Source organism: Schistocerca americana, chromosome 7 (genome assembly GCF_021461395.2).
Source record: "Schistocerca americana isolate TAMUIC-IGC-003095 chromosome 7, iqSchAmer2.1, whole genome shotgun sequence".
Lineage (NCBI taxonomy): Eukaryota > Metazoa > Arthropoda > Insecta > Orthoptera > Acrididae > Schistocerca > Schistocerca americana.
Genome location: NC_060125.1, coordinates 534,492,407 through 534,510,250, shown reverse-complemented (window position 1 = coordinate 534,510,250; position 17,844 = coordinate 534,492,407). Strand labels below are relative to the sequence as shown.

Here is a 17,844-nt window from a genome sequence, read left to right as displayed (position 1 = left end):
TTCCTGACACTTAAATCTATGCAGATATCTCAGATATCTATCTCAGATATGCAGTATAATTTTTGTCTTGTATTTGTCTATTGTTTATTTATAACATATCATGTGTCAGTGACTCGTACTTCAAGATGAAGAAATGCTAATTTGCAGTTGACCCATTGTCCCAAGACTCTTACATATTATCTGAAGAAATACTGGGCTCTCTCCTTATTTTATATGTACTGCCCTTATTAAACCACGTGTGAGAGAGAACAAGATATTTGCCATTGGTGCTGTAGTGGTGTGATTTCGTCTCTCTCACTTACATTTAAAGGGCTAAATGTAATTAAACTATTAGTCTGTGTATAATTAATAATTTTAACCCTTCATTATTTAAAAGTAGTAATAAGGTAATGAGTATGACTTTTACATTCTACATATCTTTAGTATTTCGATATTATATGAGCCATTCTCTTGGCCAGTCAACAGAAGTAAGAGACACACGGTTTTTTGTTTTAAAAATCTACCCACTGTTTATGTAATGATCTAGAAAATACTCTGACAAAATGTGTCAGATGTAGCTTTCCATCTGGTTTAAATTTTGCAACACGCTGATTTCAATTTGTCTCAGTTCCTCATTGTAGGTCCTCGATTAACCTCTCTTGACAGTCTAGTGCTTTTCCTTAATTGCTTTCTTTAAACTCTCCTTTCATTTTTGAACGTTCTTCCCATAGTCTTTGAAATTCCCCTTCATTTTTAACTAAATCAATTGCAGAATTAGGTGTCCTTACAGATGAGTCAATTCTCTCTTGAACCATCTGCTCAATGATGTCATTTATTTGTTCCTCCAAGCTAGTAAGAGTAGGATGGGGACTAACCATTACATTCAAATCCTTAGTCTGCTTTAATACGTGCAACTTTACCTTTGTGCCTGAGATTAGCTAATGTACATTGTTAAACTCCTGTTCTGTAAATTCTTTCATTTGCTTTAAGTCGTTACTTAATTCACGAAAATGCTCATTGTCTCCATTTCATAATAAACCACATTGCTTGTTCAGCTCTGCATGCAATCTGCAGTTAGTGTGCTTATAGCTGTTTGAAATTCTGAAATCTTAGCTCATCAAATTGGGCTTTCACACTAGAAGTTAACTCTTTTCAGTTACTACTAGCACTCAACAACAAAAGTCGATAACTATTGAAAAGTCTCAGTTAAGTGCTTACCCACAACATGCCGAAAACCAGTATAGACCCACACAAGGTAAAACTCTGGTCAGTAAAATTGCTTTTGCCTTGTCTGTACTACAGATCATTGTGACCAACAAAGTGAAAAACCCACAAAAATGTTAACTTGAGTTTTACACAGGTCACCGTACTTCACTCTCAGCTTGTAATGCCATGCTGCCCATGGTCTCATCTGGACTGATTGGTGGAGTGCACTGTGTTGCATGCTCACGTGCTTGGCCATTGCAGCTGCTGCTAATGTTAGAGGCAGTGCTGTCGTAACTGCAGTCAGCTGCTTAGCGTTGATTCATCATGATTAAAGCAGTTATTATATTATGAAAAGGAAAGTTGCTACTCACCATGTAGCAGAGATGCTGAGGTGCAGATAGGCACAACAAATAGACTCTCACAATTAAAACTGACCGTAATTATCCTCCCAATCTTGTACAAAAACGAATCTGCCGCCGTGCCTTCTCTCTCCAGTCTCCCACCACCTCCCAAGTCCCACCGTCTGGCCACAGAGGAGCATTCCCCTCATAACTCAATACCACCCAGGACTAGAGCAACTGAATTACATTCTCTGCCAGGGTTTCAATTACCGCTTGTCGTGCCCTGAAATAAGAAATGTCCTGCCCACTGTCTTTCCCACCCCTCCCACAGTGGTAGTCTGCCGTCCACCAAACCTACACAAAATACTCGTCCATCCTTACGCAACCCCTGTTCCCAATCCCTTACCCCATGACTCGTGTCCCTGTAACAGACCCAGATGCAATACCTGTCCCATACATGCTACCACCACCACTCAAAGGCAGGGCTACCTGTGAAACCAGTCGTGTGGTCTACAAGCTAAGCTGCAATCACTGTGCTGCATTCTTTGTAGGCACGACAGCCAACAAGCTGTCTGTCCGCATGAATGGCCACCGACAAACTGTGGCGTAGAAACAAGTGGACCGTCTGCAGCTCATGGTCGTGCGGTAGTGTTCTCGCTTCCCACGCCCGGGTTCCCGGGTTCGATTCCCGGCGGGTTCAGAGATTTTCTCTGCCTTGTGATGACTGGGTGTTGTGTGATGTCCTTAGGTTAGTTAGGTTTAAGTAGTTCTAAGTTCTAGGGGACTGATGGCCATAGCTGTTAAGTCCCATAGTGCTCAGAGCCATTTGAACAAGTGGACCATCCTGTTGCTGAACGTGCTGCCAAACATGATATCCCTCATTTCAATGACTGCTTCATAGCCTGTGCCATATGAATCCTTTCTCGCCAACACTAGCTTTCCTGAACTGTGCAGGTGGGAACTTTCCACTAAATCACATGTTCCTGTAACCCTCCTGGCGTCAACCTTTGTTTGTCACTTCCTCACCCATCCAGCCCCTTACCTATTCCCATTCCAGCGCTATGCAGCCATCATTCCACCACCACACCCAGTCTTTTTATTTCTCTCCTTTTCCGCTACTTCTCCCCTCCTCCCCCCACCCCCCACCCCCCACCCCACCATCCGTCTAATGTGCAGCACTTCACTGTCTGCAATCCCCACCATACTATCCCTCCTACTCCCCCTCCTACTCCCCCTCCCCTCCCCTCCCCAGCCCAGCCTCCTCCTTATCCCCACCCAGTTGTCACTCCCATCATGCTCTGGTGCTATTGCTCACAGTGTGGTTTCAGTCACCTGAGACTTGTGTGTGTGTGTGTGTGTGTGTGTGTGTGTGTGTGTGTGTGTGAAAGCTTTAATTGTGAAAGTCATTTTGTTATGCCTCTCTGTGACTCAGCATCTCTGCTGTATGGTGAGTAGTGACTTTCCTTCTCATAATATTGTAGAAGAAGAATGGGTAGCTCTGAGGGATGAAGTAGTGAAGGCAGCAGAGGATCAAGTAGGTAAAAATACGAGGGCTAATAGAAATCCTTGGGTAACAGAAGAAATATTGAATTTAATTGATGAAAGGAGAAAATATAAAAATGCAGTAAATGAAGCAGGCAAAAAGGAATACAAACGTCTCAAAAATGAGATCGACAGGAAGTGCAAAATGGCTAAGCAGGGATGGCTAGAGGACAAATGTAAGGATGTAGAGGCTTATCTCACTAGGGGTAAGATAGATACTGCCTACAAGAAAATTAAAGAGACCTTTGGAGAAAAGAGAACCACTTGTATGAATATCAAGAGCTCAGATGGCAACCCAGTTCTAAGCAAAGAAGGGAAGGCAGAAAGGTGGAAGGAGTATATAGAGGGGCTATACAGGGGCGATGTATTTGAGGACAATATTATGGAAATGGAAGAGGATGTAGATGAAGATGAAATGGGAGATAAGATACTGCGTGAAGAGTTTGACAGAGCACTGAAAGACCTGAGTCGAAACAAGGCCCCGTGAGTAGACAACATTCCATTAGAACTACTGATGGCCTTGGGAGAGCCAGTCATGACAAAACTCTACCATCTGGTGAGCAAGATGTATGGGACAGGCGAAATACCCACAGACTTCAAGAAGAATATAATAATTCCAATCCCAAAGAAAGCAGATGTTGACAGATGTGAAAATTACCGAACTATCAGTTTAATAAGTCACAGCTGCAAAATACTAACACGAATTCTTCACAGACGAATGGAAAAACTGGTAGAAGCCGAACTCGGGGAAGATCAGTTTGGATTCCGTAGAAATGTTGGAACACGTGAGGCAATACTAACCTTACGACTTACCTTAGAAGAAAGATTAAGAAAAGGCAAACCTACGTTTCTAGCATTTGTAGACTTAGAGAAAGCTTTTGACAACGTTAACTGGAATACTCTCTTTCAAATTCTGAAGGTGGCAGGGGTAAAATACAAGGAGCGAAAGGCTATTTACAATTTGTACAGGAACCAGATGGCAGTTATAAGAGTCGAGGGGCATGAAAGGGAAGCAGTGGTTGGGAAAGGAGTGAGACAGGGTTGTAGCCTCTCCCCGATGTTATTCAATCTGTATATTGAGCAAGCAGTGAAATTCATGGAGAAGAAGTAAAAACTTTGAGGTTCGCCAATGACATTGTAATTCTGTCAGAGACAGCAAAGGACTTGGAAGAGCAGTTGAATGGAATGGACAGTGTCTTGAAAGGAGGATATAAGATGAACATCAACAAAAGCAAAACGAGGATAATGGAATGTAGTCAAATTAAATCGGGTGATGCTGAGGGGACTAGATTAGGAAATGAGACACTTAAAGTAGTAAAGGAGTTTTGCTATTTAGGGAGTAAAATAACTGATGATGGTCGAAGTAGAGTGGATATAAAATGTAGACTGGCAATGGCAAGGAAATCGTTTCTGAAGAAGAGAAATCTGTTAACATCGAGTATAGATTTAAGTGTCAGGAAGTCGTTTCTGAAAGTATTTGTATGGAGTGTAGCCATGTATGGAAGTGAAACATGGACGATAAATAGTTTGGACAAGAAGAGAATAGAAGCTTTCGAAATGTGGTGCTACAGAAGAATGCTGAAGATAAGGTGGGTAGATCCTGTAACTAATGAGGAGGTATTGAATAGGATTGGGGAGAAGAGAAGTTTGTGGCACAACTTGACTAGAAGAAGGGATCTGTTGGTAGGACATGTTTTGAGGCATCAAGGGATCACAAATTTAGCATTGGAGGGCAGCGTGGAGGGTAAAAATCGTAGAGGGAGACCAAGAGATGAATACACTAAGCAGATTCAGAAGGATGTAGGTTGCAGTAGGTACTGGGAGATGAAGAAGCTTGCACAGGATAGAGTAGCATGGAGAGCTGCATCAAACCAGTCTCAGGACTGAAGACCACAACAACAACAATATTGTTACATTCTGTCCTGGATTTTCCATTGTTTAAAGCAGTGATTGCTTGTTGTGGCCATGTACGTCAATCTTTTGTGTTGTAGATTTAATATCATCTTGAATGTAATTTAGGTCAATGGCTTTATGAAGTACTCCTCAATGATTTATTACCTCATAGACTTTTTAACAGCGGTGTGATTTATAGCAGTTGCACAGCTGCAAAGGTGGCTGTTGATCCATTGCAATGGATGACTGTATCATATCGTGATGGAAAATTTTATTTCTCCAATCTGTTATTTCTTCCTAATTTGCTATTAGTTTCTGCCCCTCTGTGCAATATCCTTGTTGAGCTGGTGCAAATATGTTCAGCTCTCCTAGTCAAAGGCTGCAGAATGGAACGTAACATTTCATAGGAGACGGTGTAATGAGGTTGGCTGTTAAGAAATGTCTGGTGGTCGACATTGTTGTAAAATGTATAGTGCTTGCTTTGTAACTACCACTCATGTGACTTCAGGCTTCACACTTCATCCACAAAGCTGCTCTGCTTGTATCAGTTGAAAAGTAAACTAAGAATTCAATGTATCTTCTTAAACATGCATGTATTGTTCCTCCATTAAAATTGTTCATTCCATATTACATTCAGCTCAGAATCAGACATTACCATCATTCCCTATACAGTTTTGACTACCTCATCAGCTAGCTGTCTTTTAAGCAAATTGATCTTTTTTCCCCGTGACATCAGCAGGATGTCATGAGCTGCAAGGTGTGAGATCCACAGCGGATGTCCTAGTCATAACCTCAAACGTATATCTGCCTTATTTGATCAGCACCTGCAACCCGTAGTACAAAGACTTCCTCCTTATGTCAAAGATACCAACCATTTCCTAGATCACCTGAAATTCGCGCACGTTTCACTCCCATCATATACCTTGCTTGTCACCATTGATGCCACCTCGCTCTATACTAACTTCCCCCATATGCATAGTCTGTCTGCTGCTGAACATTTCCTCAGTCAGTGCCCACCTGATTCCAAACCTTTGACATCCTTCCTGTTCACATTAATCAGCTTTATACTTATCAACAGCTTCATCACCTTTGAGAGGCAGACATACAAACAGATCAGGGGTACGGCTATGGAAACTACAATGGCTCCTTTCAGTGCCAACCTTTCATGAGTCGCTTGGAGGGGTTTCCAGGGATCCATAAGTCTTCAGCTCCTCGTTTGGTTTAGATACATCGATGACATCTTTACCATGTAAACTCATGATGAGACTGACCTGTTATAATTCCTGCAATCTCTGAATACATGCTTGCAATTAAATTTCACATGGTCCTATTCCAAATCCCGTGCCACTTTCCTTGACATTGATCTCACCCTCACTGAAGGCCAGCTACACAATTCTGTCCACATTAAACCTTCTAACAAACAACAGCACTTACAGTTTGACAGTTGCCATCCTTTCATCCTTTCTGTGTCAGATGTTCCCTCCCATACAGCCTTGGCATTCGAGACAAACATATTTCTTTGTATGCAGGCTCTTTACAGCAGTGCATCTTTACAGCAATGCACCACTATTCTCATCTCAGCCTTCACTGGATGTAATTATCCTGCCAGCCTAGTTCAAAAGCAGATTTCTGAGGCTGTTACATCCAATCCTGGTACTGCTGATTGCTCCAAAAAAGAACTTCAGAGCACACCACTGGTCACTCAGTATTATCCTGGTCTGGAATGTATTAATCAGCTACTTCAACAAGGCCATGGCTTCCTAAAATCATGCCCTAAAATGAGATCCAATCTGTCTGAGATTTTACCCACCACACCTAGAACAGCTTTTCGTTGCCCACCCAATCTCTCCAGTATTCTTGTCAGACCCTATGCTCCTTCTGAACCCATTTCCATACCCTATGGCTCCTATGCCTGTGACTGTCCCTGTTGCAAGACTTGCCCTATGCACCCTCCTACCACCACCTATACCAGCCCTGCAACTGGCAAAACACATTTTATCAAAGGGAGAGCCACCTGCAAAACGAAGGTCATATACCATGTGTTATGTAAACACTTTTATATTGGCACGACTACCATCAAATTGTCAGTTATGACTGAATTGGCATAGGCAGAGATTGGATACTGGCAACATGCTATATCCTGTTGCAGAGCATGCTCTACAACATTACAATCATGATCTCCGTGCCTGTTTCACCACATGTGCCATCCAATTTCTTCCCTGCAGGTGGGAACCAGCACTACAACATGTCCTTGTCTTGCACCACCCACCTGGCCTTAATTTATAGTAATTTCTTCCGTCTGAGCATTTCTTCACAGTAACTACTTTTTCTTCACTACGTTTTAGTTTTCTACATCTTTCTTTGTCTTAACCATCTATTTTTTTCAACACCCCTCTCCTACCTCTTTCACTTTTCACTCTTTTTAACTCATGAAAGATGTTTAAGCAGTAATCTCTGTCTTGCATATTACCGTGTCTTCCAACTTTAAGCTCTCAGGTTTCAAATCTCATCCAGTGCAGTCCCCAACAATCAGTCTTTCTTTCTCATCCCATCCGGTAAGTCTCCCCTGACCTGTGGTTCTGGGTGACTTTCCCCGAAATCTACCCCTTTTCCCAGATGTCTAGTCCTTTTCCTTCATGTCTCTTCCTTCCCCTTCAACCCTCCTGCTAGGAGGAGGAGCCACATGCTCTGAAAGCTTGCCTAGTTATAACTTCCTTTTATGTATGTGTTCTGCTGGTGCTTGGTGAATAGATTTTTTATCTGTTCAATTAAATTATCCTAAATAGAGGGCCATATACACACATCTAAAAAGTTTTGCACCACCTCAGTTCCAAGAGTTCTGGAACCTGTACAGAAAATTGGAATAGAGATCAACATAAACATCATTTCTGCCCTTTTTATTGCTCATGAAAACCACACATTGCATGTTGTGCTACCATACAGTGAGACCTTCAGAGGTGATGGTCCAGATTGCTGTACACAACGGTACCTCTAATTCCCTTAGCATGTCTTCTTGCATTGATAAATGCCTGTATTCATCATGGCATACTACCCACAACTTCATCAAGGCACTGTTGGTCCAGATTGTCCCACTCCTCATGTTGATACGGTGTAGATCCCCCACAGTGGTTGGTGGGTCACGTCGTCCATAAATAGCCCTTTTCCATCTATCCCAGGCAACTTCAATGGGTTCATGTCTGGAGAACATGCTGGCCACTCTAGTCAAGCGATGTCATTATCATGAAGGAAGTCATTCACAAGATGTGAACAATGGGGGTGCGAATTGTCGTCCATGAAGATGAATGCCTCACCAATATGCTACCAATATGGTTGCATTGTCGGTCAGAGGATGGCATTCACATATCGTACAGCTGTTATGGTGCCTTCCATGACCACCAGTGGCATATGTTGGCACCACATAATGCCACCCCAAAATAGCAGGGAACCTCTTCCTTGCTGCATTCGCTGGACTTTTTGTCTAAGGTGTTCAGCCTGACCGGGTTGCCTCCAAACACATCTCTGACAATTGTCTGGTTGAAGGCATATGCGACACTCATCGGTGAAGGGAACGTGATGCCTACCCTGAGCGGTCCATTCGGCATGTTGTTGAACCCATCTGTACCACGCTGCATGGTGTCGTGGTTGTAAAGATGGACCTCGCCAAGGACGTCGGGAGTGAAGTTGCGCATCATGCAGCCTACTGCGCACAGTTTGAGTCATAACACGACATCCTGTGGCTGCACGTAAAGCATCATTCAACGTGGTGGTGCTGCTGTCCGGGTTCCTCCGAGGCATAATACGTAGGTAGCAGCCTGAGCGAGCCATGTCATTAGCAGCTTCTGTCTCTCTGTATGTCCACCATGTCTGAACAACATCGCTTTGGTTTTCTCTGAGGCTGCCTGGACACTTCCCTTGTTGAGAGCTCTTTCTGACACAAAGTAACAATGTGGACGCGATCGAACCATGGTATTGACCATCCAGGCATGGTTGAACTACAGACAACATGAGCCATGTACCTCCTTCCGGGTGGAATGACTGGAAATGATCAGCTGTCGGACCCCATCCATGTAATAGGTGCTGCTCATGCTTGGTCATTTACATCTTTGGGCGGATTTAGTGACATCTCTGAACAGTCAAAGGGACTGTGTCTGTGATACAATATCCACAGTCAACTTCCATCTTCAGGAGTTCTAGGAACCGGGGTGATGAAAAACTTTTTTGGTGTGTGTATAAAAAACAGAAATGACAATGGTAACAGCAAGCAACATTGACAGTGATAATACACAATGTGACACGGCTGTAGGTCTTGTTCAAAGCCTACCATTTTTGTATGAAATTTATATATGTTAAACATAATATTCTTATGTGACAGACATCTCCCCATACATTTGCCAAAGTAATGATGAAAACATAGACTGTTATGTGCAATGCTGAGTTGAAATATGTAATTACAAAAATGACAGTCCACAACAAATATTGTGTGGGCTACACATCCATCATTGCATTTAGATGGAAATAAAATAATTCCTGAAGAAAGCACTGCTGAATAAGAAAATAATGGCTACAAAATCATCAAAAGCCGAGTCGGTAGTCACATTAAGGGTAGCTAAGTATTGGAATTACACAATATCGAAAACCCAATAAAAAAGGAAGCAGTTACAGTGTTCTTAAAAGCACACTTGAAATATCAGGATGATGTAATGACCAAAACAGCTGCAAATCGCTGTTCAGATTGTAAATTAGTATAACATACATGTGCTAAAAAAATATAGCGAGGTGGCCGATAGAACTATATTAGTTACATTGTGTATCTAAGAATGAAATACATTTATCATGAAATATGCACTAAGTCAGTACATAATGTTGCAGAATGCCAAGAGCATTGTAGTGCACTGCAGTTCTATACTAGATGGTCATCGAACTTTGAAAAGAGCCAGTTTTGCTAAAGTCATTCTTATCACCAGTCTCTTTTTTTGGGTTCTCTCTTGAGCTGTGCATAAATTTTTAGCACCAGTACATCGTATACAGTTTACAACCTGAACAGTGATTTACAAGTATTTTGGACTTTTTTATAAGCTGGGTGCACTGCAATATGAAGGTGAATATGTCACATGTATAAACAGTGTAAAACTTGTCAATATTCAAATTGTCATCATAGCCATTAATGTTCTTAAATGTAGACACACATTAGTTAATTATTGCCAGTACACTGAGCAAAATATATCTCCGTATACTGTGAGCACTTTCTACTAATCTGATGAAGTCAGTCTGAGAGAGTAAATAGCACTTGCAACAATAGCTGTTTTAGCAATAATTATATAAAATTTAATTTTTATTAAGTAAGGTTTTTGCCAAATTATTATTTATTAAAAAGACCTAGTATCATCAATAAATACAATTTTTTTAATATCTTTTGATTTGTACCAGTTTCGAGGACTGGGTTTGTTAAAATTATTGATATTGTGTTAACAATAAGGACATCACCTTTAATTCTTTGAATGATATAGAAATATTTTGAGATAAATGACAGAATTGGTAGATATGTCATTTTGTAGCAAACAACTCAAGTTGGATTCACTTAGTGCATCGATACCTCATTCCACCACCAGGAGTGCGAGTGTAGTGCACAGTTAAAATGGCTACTGTCACTAATGCGGAGTGAGCTTACTGTCTGTTTTGGTTTCATGAAATGAATTCTGCAACAACTGTTCAGCTTAAATTTCACACCGAACACTGTAAAGGACATCCAAGCAGACCTGCAATTTACTCTAGGCACAAGTTCAAGGTTTCCTCGATAATTGCTTGCCGAGTCGGTAGGTTGTCTGTGAAGGGCCAGTTGCATGGCCACCTCACTCCCCAGGCTAGATACCACTGGATTTCTTTCTCTGCAGTCTCATTGAAGATGGTGTGTATGTTCCTCCCCTACTAAACAGTTTAGCCGACCTGAAAAATCAAATGTACTATGCCGTTGTGCAGTTACGCCCAATTTGCTGCAACGAGTGTGGGAAGAAACTGACTACCATTGGGACATTCACTGCATCACAGATAGCAGTTTCATCAAATCAAAATTATACTTGACACTTTTGTGTGAAACTTGAGGTTGTTTGCTACAAAATGATATAGCTAGTGATTCTGTAAGTTATCTCTGTAAATTTCTGTACCATTCCAAAATTATGAAGTACTTTTTGACTCGCACTGTTCTTAAAGCCACTACTCTGTGTCGTCATTCTTGATGTGTTTTCATTATATGTGATTTTGAATGTTTCATACGGAAGATGTATTGGGCTGTCAATTTAATGGCGCAGCAGGTGTCATTTTGTTTTTATTGTTTGACAACAGTCATGGCATTTTATACAGTTTTAAGTATGTTTCTATTTACAGTACAAATCATTTTTCTTGATGTGCAGGTGTGGATGTTTTGTTTTCGAATGATTTTTTGGGTGACTGATTAAATGGAGTTTCCAGAACTTTGGCATAGACAACTGTATTTCAAGTGTGCCTTTTAGTGCTTTAGAACTGCTTCCTCTTATGTAATTTCAATATTTAGCCACACTTAATGTGACAACCAATGAAGCTTTTGGTTATCTTGCTGTAATTATTTTTTTATTCAGCAGTGCTTTCTTCAGGAATTATTTTATTTGCATAAAAACAATATGACTGATGTGCGTGCGACACAGTACTTTTTGTGGATTGCCATTCCTGTAATTATGCACCTCAAATAGGCATCGCACACTACAGTCTATGTTTTTGTCTTTGCCTTGGCAAATGTATGGGCATATGTCTGTCAGAGAAGAATGTCACATTTGCTATAAATAAATTTCGTACAAATATGGTAGGCTTTGGATAATATCTACAGCTGTATCACATTGTGTGTTTTCATTGTCAATATTGTTTGCTGTCATCACTGTCATTACTGTATTTTATATATGGCCCTCTATCTAGGATATTGTATAAAGGGTTTCATCCTCTCTGAGCCTCAAAATAAAGTTCTATTCTTCCCTATATATGTAGCACCATTAGCTTTGGTTTATTCTATCGTTAAACAACATGTTAATAATCCAGTCATATGTTTTTTTCTGCATATGTATCAATTGCAGTTTTTGGTATTTTTAAAATATATTGCAAATGATTCATGCTACACGAGTTTGGATGAACAACAACGTACACTGTAAATAATAATGTTTATTTTCATGTAATATGTTTAGGCTGCAATTAAAATATTTATGGAGGAGAATAATAGTTGCATATTAAACAATGGAAAATTGAGGGTAGAGTGTTACCGTATTGTGAAAAGGATAGTTGCTACTTATAATATAGTGGAGATGCTGAGTTGCAGATAGGCACAACAAAAAGACTGTCAGAAAGTGAGCTTTCAGTCAACAAGGCCTTTGTCAACACAGGAAAGAAAAGAAATAAGGATGGACACTGAGTATTGTACTGGATTAGAAAAAGACCTTGTTGGCCAAAAGCTCACTTTCTGACAGTCTTTTTATTGTGCCTGTCTGTGACTTAGCATCTCTGCAACACAGTGAGCAGCAACTATCCTTTTCACAGTGTAGTTCCACATTAAAATGATAGGAGAGATCATACTCTTTGAGGTTCGCCAATGACATTGTAATTCTGTCAGAGACAGCAAAGGACTTGGAAGAGCAGCTGAATGGAATGGACAATGTCTTGAAAGGAGGATATAAGATGAAAATCAACAAAAGCAAAATGAGGATAATGGAATGTAGTCGAATGAATCCGGGTGATGCTGAGGGAATTAGATTAGGAATGAGACGCTTAAAGTAGTAAATGAATTTTGGTACTTGGGGAGCAAAATAACTGATGATGGTTGAAGTAGAGAGGATATAAAATGTAGACTGGCAATGGCAAGGAAAGCGTTTGTGAAGAAGAGAAATATGTTAACATCGAGTATAGATTTAAGTGTCAGGAAGTTGTTTCCGAAAGTATTTGTATGGAGTGTAGCCATGTATGGAAGTGAAACATGGACGGTAAATAGTATGGACAAGAAGAGAATAGAAGCTTTCGAAATGTGGTGCTACAGAAGAATGCTGAAGATTAGATGGGTAGATCACTTAACTAATGAGGAAGTATTGAATAGAACTGGTGAGAAGAGAAATTTGTGGCACAACTTGACTATAAGAAGGGATCAGTTGGTAGGTGTATTCTGAGGCATCAAGGGATCACCAATTTAGTATTGGAGGGCAGGGTGGAGGGTAAAAATCGTAGAGGGAGACCAAGAGATTAATACACCAAACAGATTCAGAAGGATGTAGGTTGCAGTAGGGACTGGGAGATGAAGCAGCTTGCACAGGACAGAGTAGCATGGAGAGCTGCATCAAACCAGTCTCTGAACTGAAGACCACTACAACGACGACTCTATATACTCTGTCCACTTCAGCCACCTGGTGGCCAAACGTGTTTGCTTTGTAATGTAATGTATCACAAGAGTCAGTTGGCCTCTTAAGTTGAATAAGATGTTTAACTTTCATTAGATACTACTTATCCATAAGGTGTGCATTGTTTATAAATCTGAAATTATGTAATGTGACCACAGAATTCACTATCTTTGCTTCTGAGATACTAATGTAGAAATTAATAGTTGTATTTTAATAAGTCACCAATATTGGCAATTCAGTTGGACAGAATTTTTCACTTTATTCAGGTAACAATTACTTTAGATTTTCTTATACACAAACATGTTAGCAATTTATGTCCTATCATCAGTGTTTTTTTTTTTTTTTTAACCTTAAAAGTTTTTGAGGCACGATGACATTTTGTGGCGTATACACGAATTCAACTGGAAGCTGTTATTATATAGACAGGAGTGATAAATTGATGCTATAGCATTTTAATATAGGGCATACATATGTAAGTAAACAGTATGCTGCATATGACATAAATTTATTATTTATGCTACAAGGCAATTTTAGAATTCAAAATAATTATACAATTATATTCACCTTACATAAAACTAGCCTTCTTTTGTGCTGGTAATGTCAAAGCAGATGACATTTCTTCAGCTCTGTTGAGAACCTTGAGAGAGTTAACGATAAGAAACCTCATCCACCTTCTGTGCAAGATACAAAAGATGGACAGAGTATCTTCAGACTTCAAGAAGAATGTAATAATTCCACTTCCAGAGTGACAAGTTCTAACAGATGTGAATATTAGTGAACCATCAGTGTAATAAGTCATTGTTGCCAATACTGATGCATCTTATTTGCAGAATAATGGAAAAACTGGTAGAAGTGGACTTCAGGGAAGATGAGTTTGGGTGCTGGAGGAATGTAGGAAGATGAGGTGATACTGGCTCTGTGACTTAAGTTAGAAGGTAGGTCAAAGAAAGGCAAACCTATGTTTACAGCATTTGTATATTTAAAGAGAGTTTTTGGCAAATGTTGATCGGAATACACTCTCCAAAATGTTGAAGATGACAGGAAGTGAAAGCCCATGCACATCTTGTACAGAAACCAGAGTGCAGTTATGTGAGTCAAATAACATGAAAAGGAGGTAGTGGTTGATATGGAAGTGAGACAAGGTTGTAGCCTATGTGTGATGTTATTCAACCTATACATTGAGCAAGCAGTGAAGGAATCCAAGGAAAAATCTGAGAAGGGAATTAAACCTCGGGGAGAAGAATAAAAACTTTGAGGTTTGACAGTGTCATTATAATTCCATCGAGAGAGTAAAGGACTTGGAAGAGTAGCTGAACAGAATGCATAGTGTGTTGAGTGGAGTTTTTAGATGTACATAAAAAAGTGGAACAAGGCTAAAGGGATGTAGTCAAATTAAATCGGGCAATGCTGATGGAATTAAAGTAGGAAATGAGGCACTAACAGTAATAGATGAGTTTAGCTATTCTTACAGCAAAGGGTTTTGCCATTCTTACAGCAAAGTACGAGGCAATAACAGGAAAAAGATTTCTGAAAAATAGATGTTGGTAACTTTGAATATAATTTCATGTATTAGAAAAGCTTTCTGAAGGTATTTGTTTGGAATGTAACTGTGTTTGTTGTATAGCGTTCCGAGAATGCTGCATCCTGTAGGCACCCTATAAGTGACGATTGGGCAAGACCCCACAACTGGCAACGAGAATGGGCTCCCCCAGTTGTGGGGTCTCGCCCACTCATCACTAATAGGGTTCTTATGGGATGCAGCATTCTTGGAATGCTATACAATAATTTCCAACAAATAACATTAGAAGTTTTATTTCCAGAAAAGTAAATTAACAATACTTAACTTTACTACGGCAAGTGTCACTAGCAAGAGTCAATGTGAAAACAGAACAGTTCTTCATTAATTAAAACTTCCGGGCTGAATTGCTGTGGTCCATATATAAAACTTCTTCTCCTTCCTGACATTTCGTTGCCTACTACGGGCAACATCTTCTGAGGTGAGTGGGCGACTGGCTGCTAGGCGCTGGTGGTCCCGCTTATATAGAGCGCTTAGATGGCACCACCACTCGTCACGTGCTTTCGACTTTAAAACTCTCTCTGGATAGTGCCATCTCTCTCTGGATGGTGCCATCTCTCTCGATTACAGGTAATCGATTGTCACTTTGTTGGTACAAAGTTGACCGCCATATCTTGTCTAGTTTTAATCCCTTAATCAAAACTAGACAAGATAAGGCGGTCGACTTTGTACCAACGAAGTGACAATCGATTACCTGTAATCGAGAGAGATGGCACTAGCCAGAGCTAGTTTTAAAGTCAAAAGCACGTGACGAGTGGTAGCACCATCTAAGCGCTCTATACAAGCACGATCACAAGCGCCTAGCAGCCAGTCGCCGACTCACCTCAGAAATTGTTGCCCGCAGTAGGCAACAAAACATCAGGCAGGAGAAGAAGTTTTATATATGGACCATGGCAATTCAGCCTGGAAGTTTTAATTAATGAAGACGCCGACTGTGAAAGCTTACATGTTATGAGGACAGTTCTTGCTATACACAGAGTCCAAGGAAACACTTGATCTGACAGCGTAGCACTAATCACGTTGCAGATTCGGGCCGATCATGTGCGGCCGAGGCTAGTAGGAGCTGTATTTATATGCTGTGGGGGCGCGCATGACGTGGCACAGTGTGGTTCGATTCTGTGCACCATTGGCCACCGATTCTTCACAGCCTGGTCTGGTCTTTCGTTTCACATCTCCTTTCTGACATTTGTGGTTACACCAGAATAGTGTACAGAAGCACAATGTGAATGATAAACAGTTCAAAAAGAAAAGAGTTGAAGCTTTTTAAATGAATTGCTACAGAACAATGCTGAAGGTTAGATCAAGTAACTAATGAAGACGACACACAGAATCAATTTGGGAAAAAGATATTTATGGCACATCCTGACTAAAAGAAGATACCGGCTGATAGGACATGTCCTGAGCTGTGAAGAAATCAACAGTTTGGTTATGGAGGGAAATGTAGGGGTAAATAAGTAGATGAAGGCTGGAATACTTACGCAAGTTTTAACGGATGTAGGTTGCAGTAGTTCTGCAGAGATGGAAACACTGGATGAACCAGTCTTCAGACTGAAGACTACATCGACAATGTCAAATGAAATATACTTTACTCAGCTTGTCATCTGCACATGACAAAATGATTTTTCTTTTTTTTTTTTAAGTGCGTTACTTACAGTTTCTGGTGCTCAGTATGATTTCTGCTGAACATGGCTTATTTTATTGCAGGGGACAAACAGCATTGCACAAAGCAGCTGCACACAAACGCCGCAGCATATGCTGCATGCTGGTAGCTGGGGGGGCCTCCCTCACCATCCAGGATCGCCACGGCAACACACCGAAGATGCTAGCACAGCAGGCTGAGGACCACGAGCTGGCTGCCTATCTGGAGAGTGGGTACCATTCCTCCAATTGCATGTTTTCATATAAAAACAGTGGTTGTAACCATAAGGTGCAAATGCGGGGTAACGCACTACTACTTTCCTAGAGAAATTGGAGTTTATTCTTCGATAAACTTATATTCTGTTTCTGCTGAAAACCATTATGATGGTGGTGTGGATAAAAGTAGCCCATGTAAGTATAAAGGAAATGCAGTGACATTACAGAAATGAAGAGCTGAAATGGACTTAAAGTGAAAAATAACTTTACAGAAGATGTTAAAAGTGCCCACCTGCAACATCGATACACCGCTGTGTCGTCCAAGCATATTCAGATCCATCCAGCATAAAGTTTGGATATTGATATTGGCAACTTCATGGCTGATGTCTTTTGGTTCCTGTGTTGTGTGTGAAGTTATTTCATAGATCTTGCCTTTCGAGTGTCACTGCAGAAAAAAATCACTTGTTGTTAGATTCGGTAAATGTGGTGGCCATAAATGTTTGCAGACAGTTCATTCCTTGGTGAAGACATTGTGGACTTATCCCAGGTATACCTTAGACTTGTGACATGTTCCACTTTCTTGCTGGAAGAAGCAGTATTGTGTTTCATATTCAGCGAGTTGAGCACAAAATGTGTCAGAAATTTCCATATATGCGACTATATTGAGGCAACTGTCAAAAAATATCGGTCCAGTGACGCACATTTTTGTTGCACTGCAGCAAAATGCCAATTTTTTTCATCATGTTGTGCTTTCTGAAACACAGTGTTGGCTTCTCTGTGCCCACTACTTCATTTTCTGTGAATTCACGGTAACTGAAAAATATGAAACCATGCTTCATCACTCATGGTGTAATGGAAAGTGTCTAACAAAAGCCACATGCAGTAATCTGCATGTTGCTGACTGTCATCCTCCTGTAATTGCTGCACAACTGTCACATGACATGGTTTCAAATCAAGACTTTTCAATATCCGCTGACAACTACTCCTACTTACATGCGCCTGTTGGGGCCAACATGTATGTGTAGACTTCTCTGCACTCTGAATAATTCTC

General features: G+C 40.5%; 1 protein-coding gene across 4 annotated transcripts in view; it reads left to right on the top strand.

Moving 5' to 3' along the window:
• Positions 1-17,844, top strand: part of LOC124621858 (eye-specific diacylglycerol kinase) — a 637,666-nt gene that overhangs the window by 606,073 nt on the left and 13,749 nt on the right. For all 4 annotated transcript variants that reach the window (XM_047147315.1, XM_047147314.1, XM_047147313.1 and 1 more), the window contains one exon: positions 16,644-16,807. In XM_047147315.1, coding sequence (XP_047003271.1) covers positions 16,644-16,807 — 164 coding nt within the window. The remainder of the gene's footprint in view (positions 1-16,643; positions 16,808-17,844) is intronic.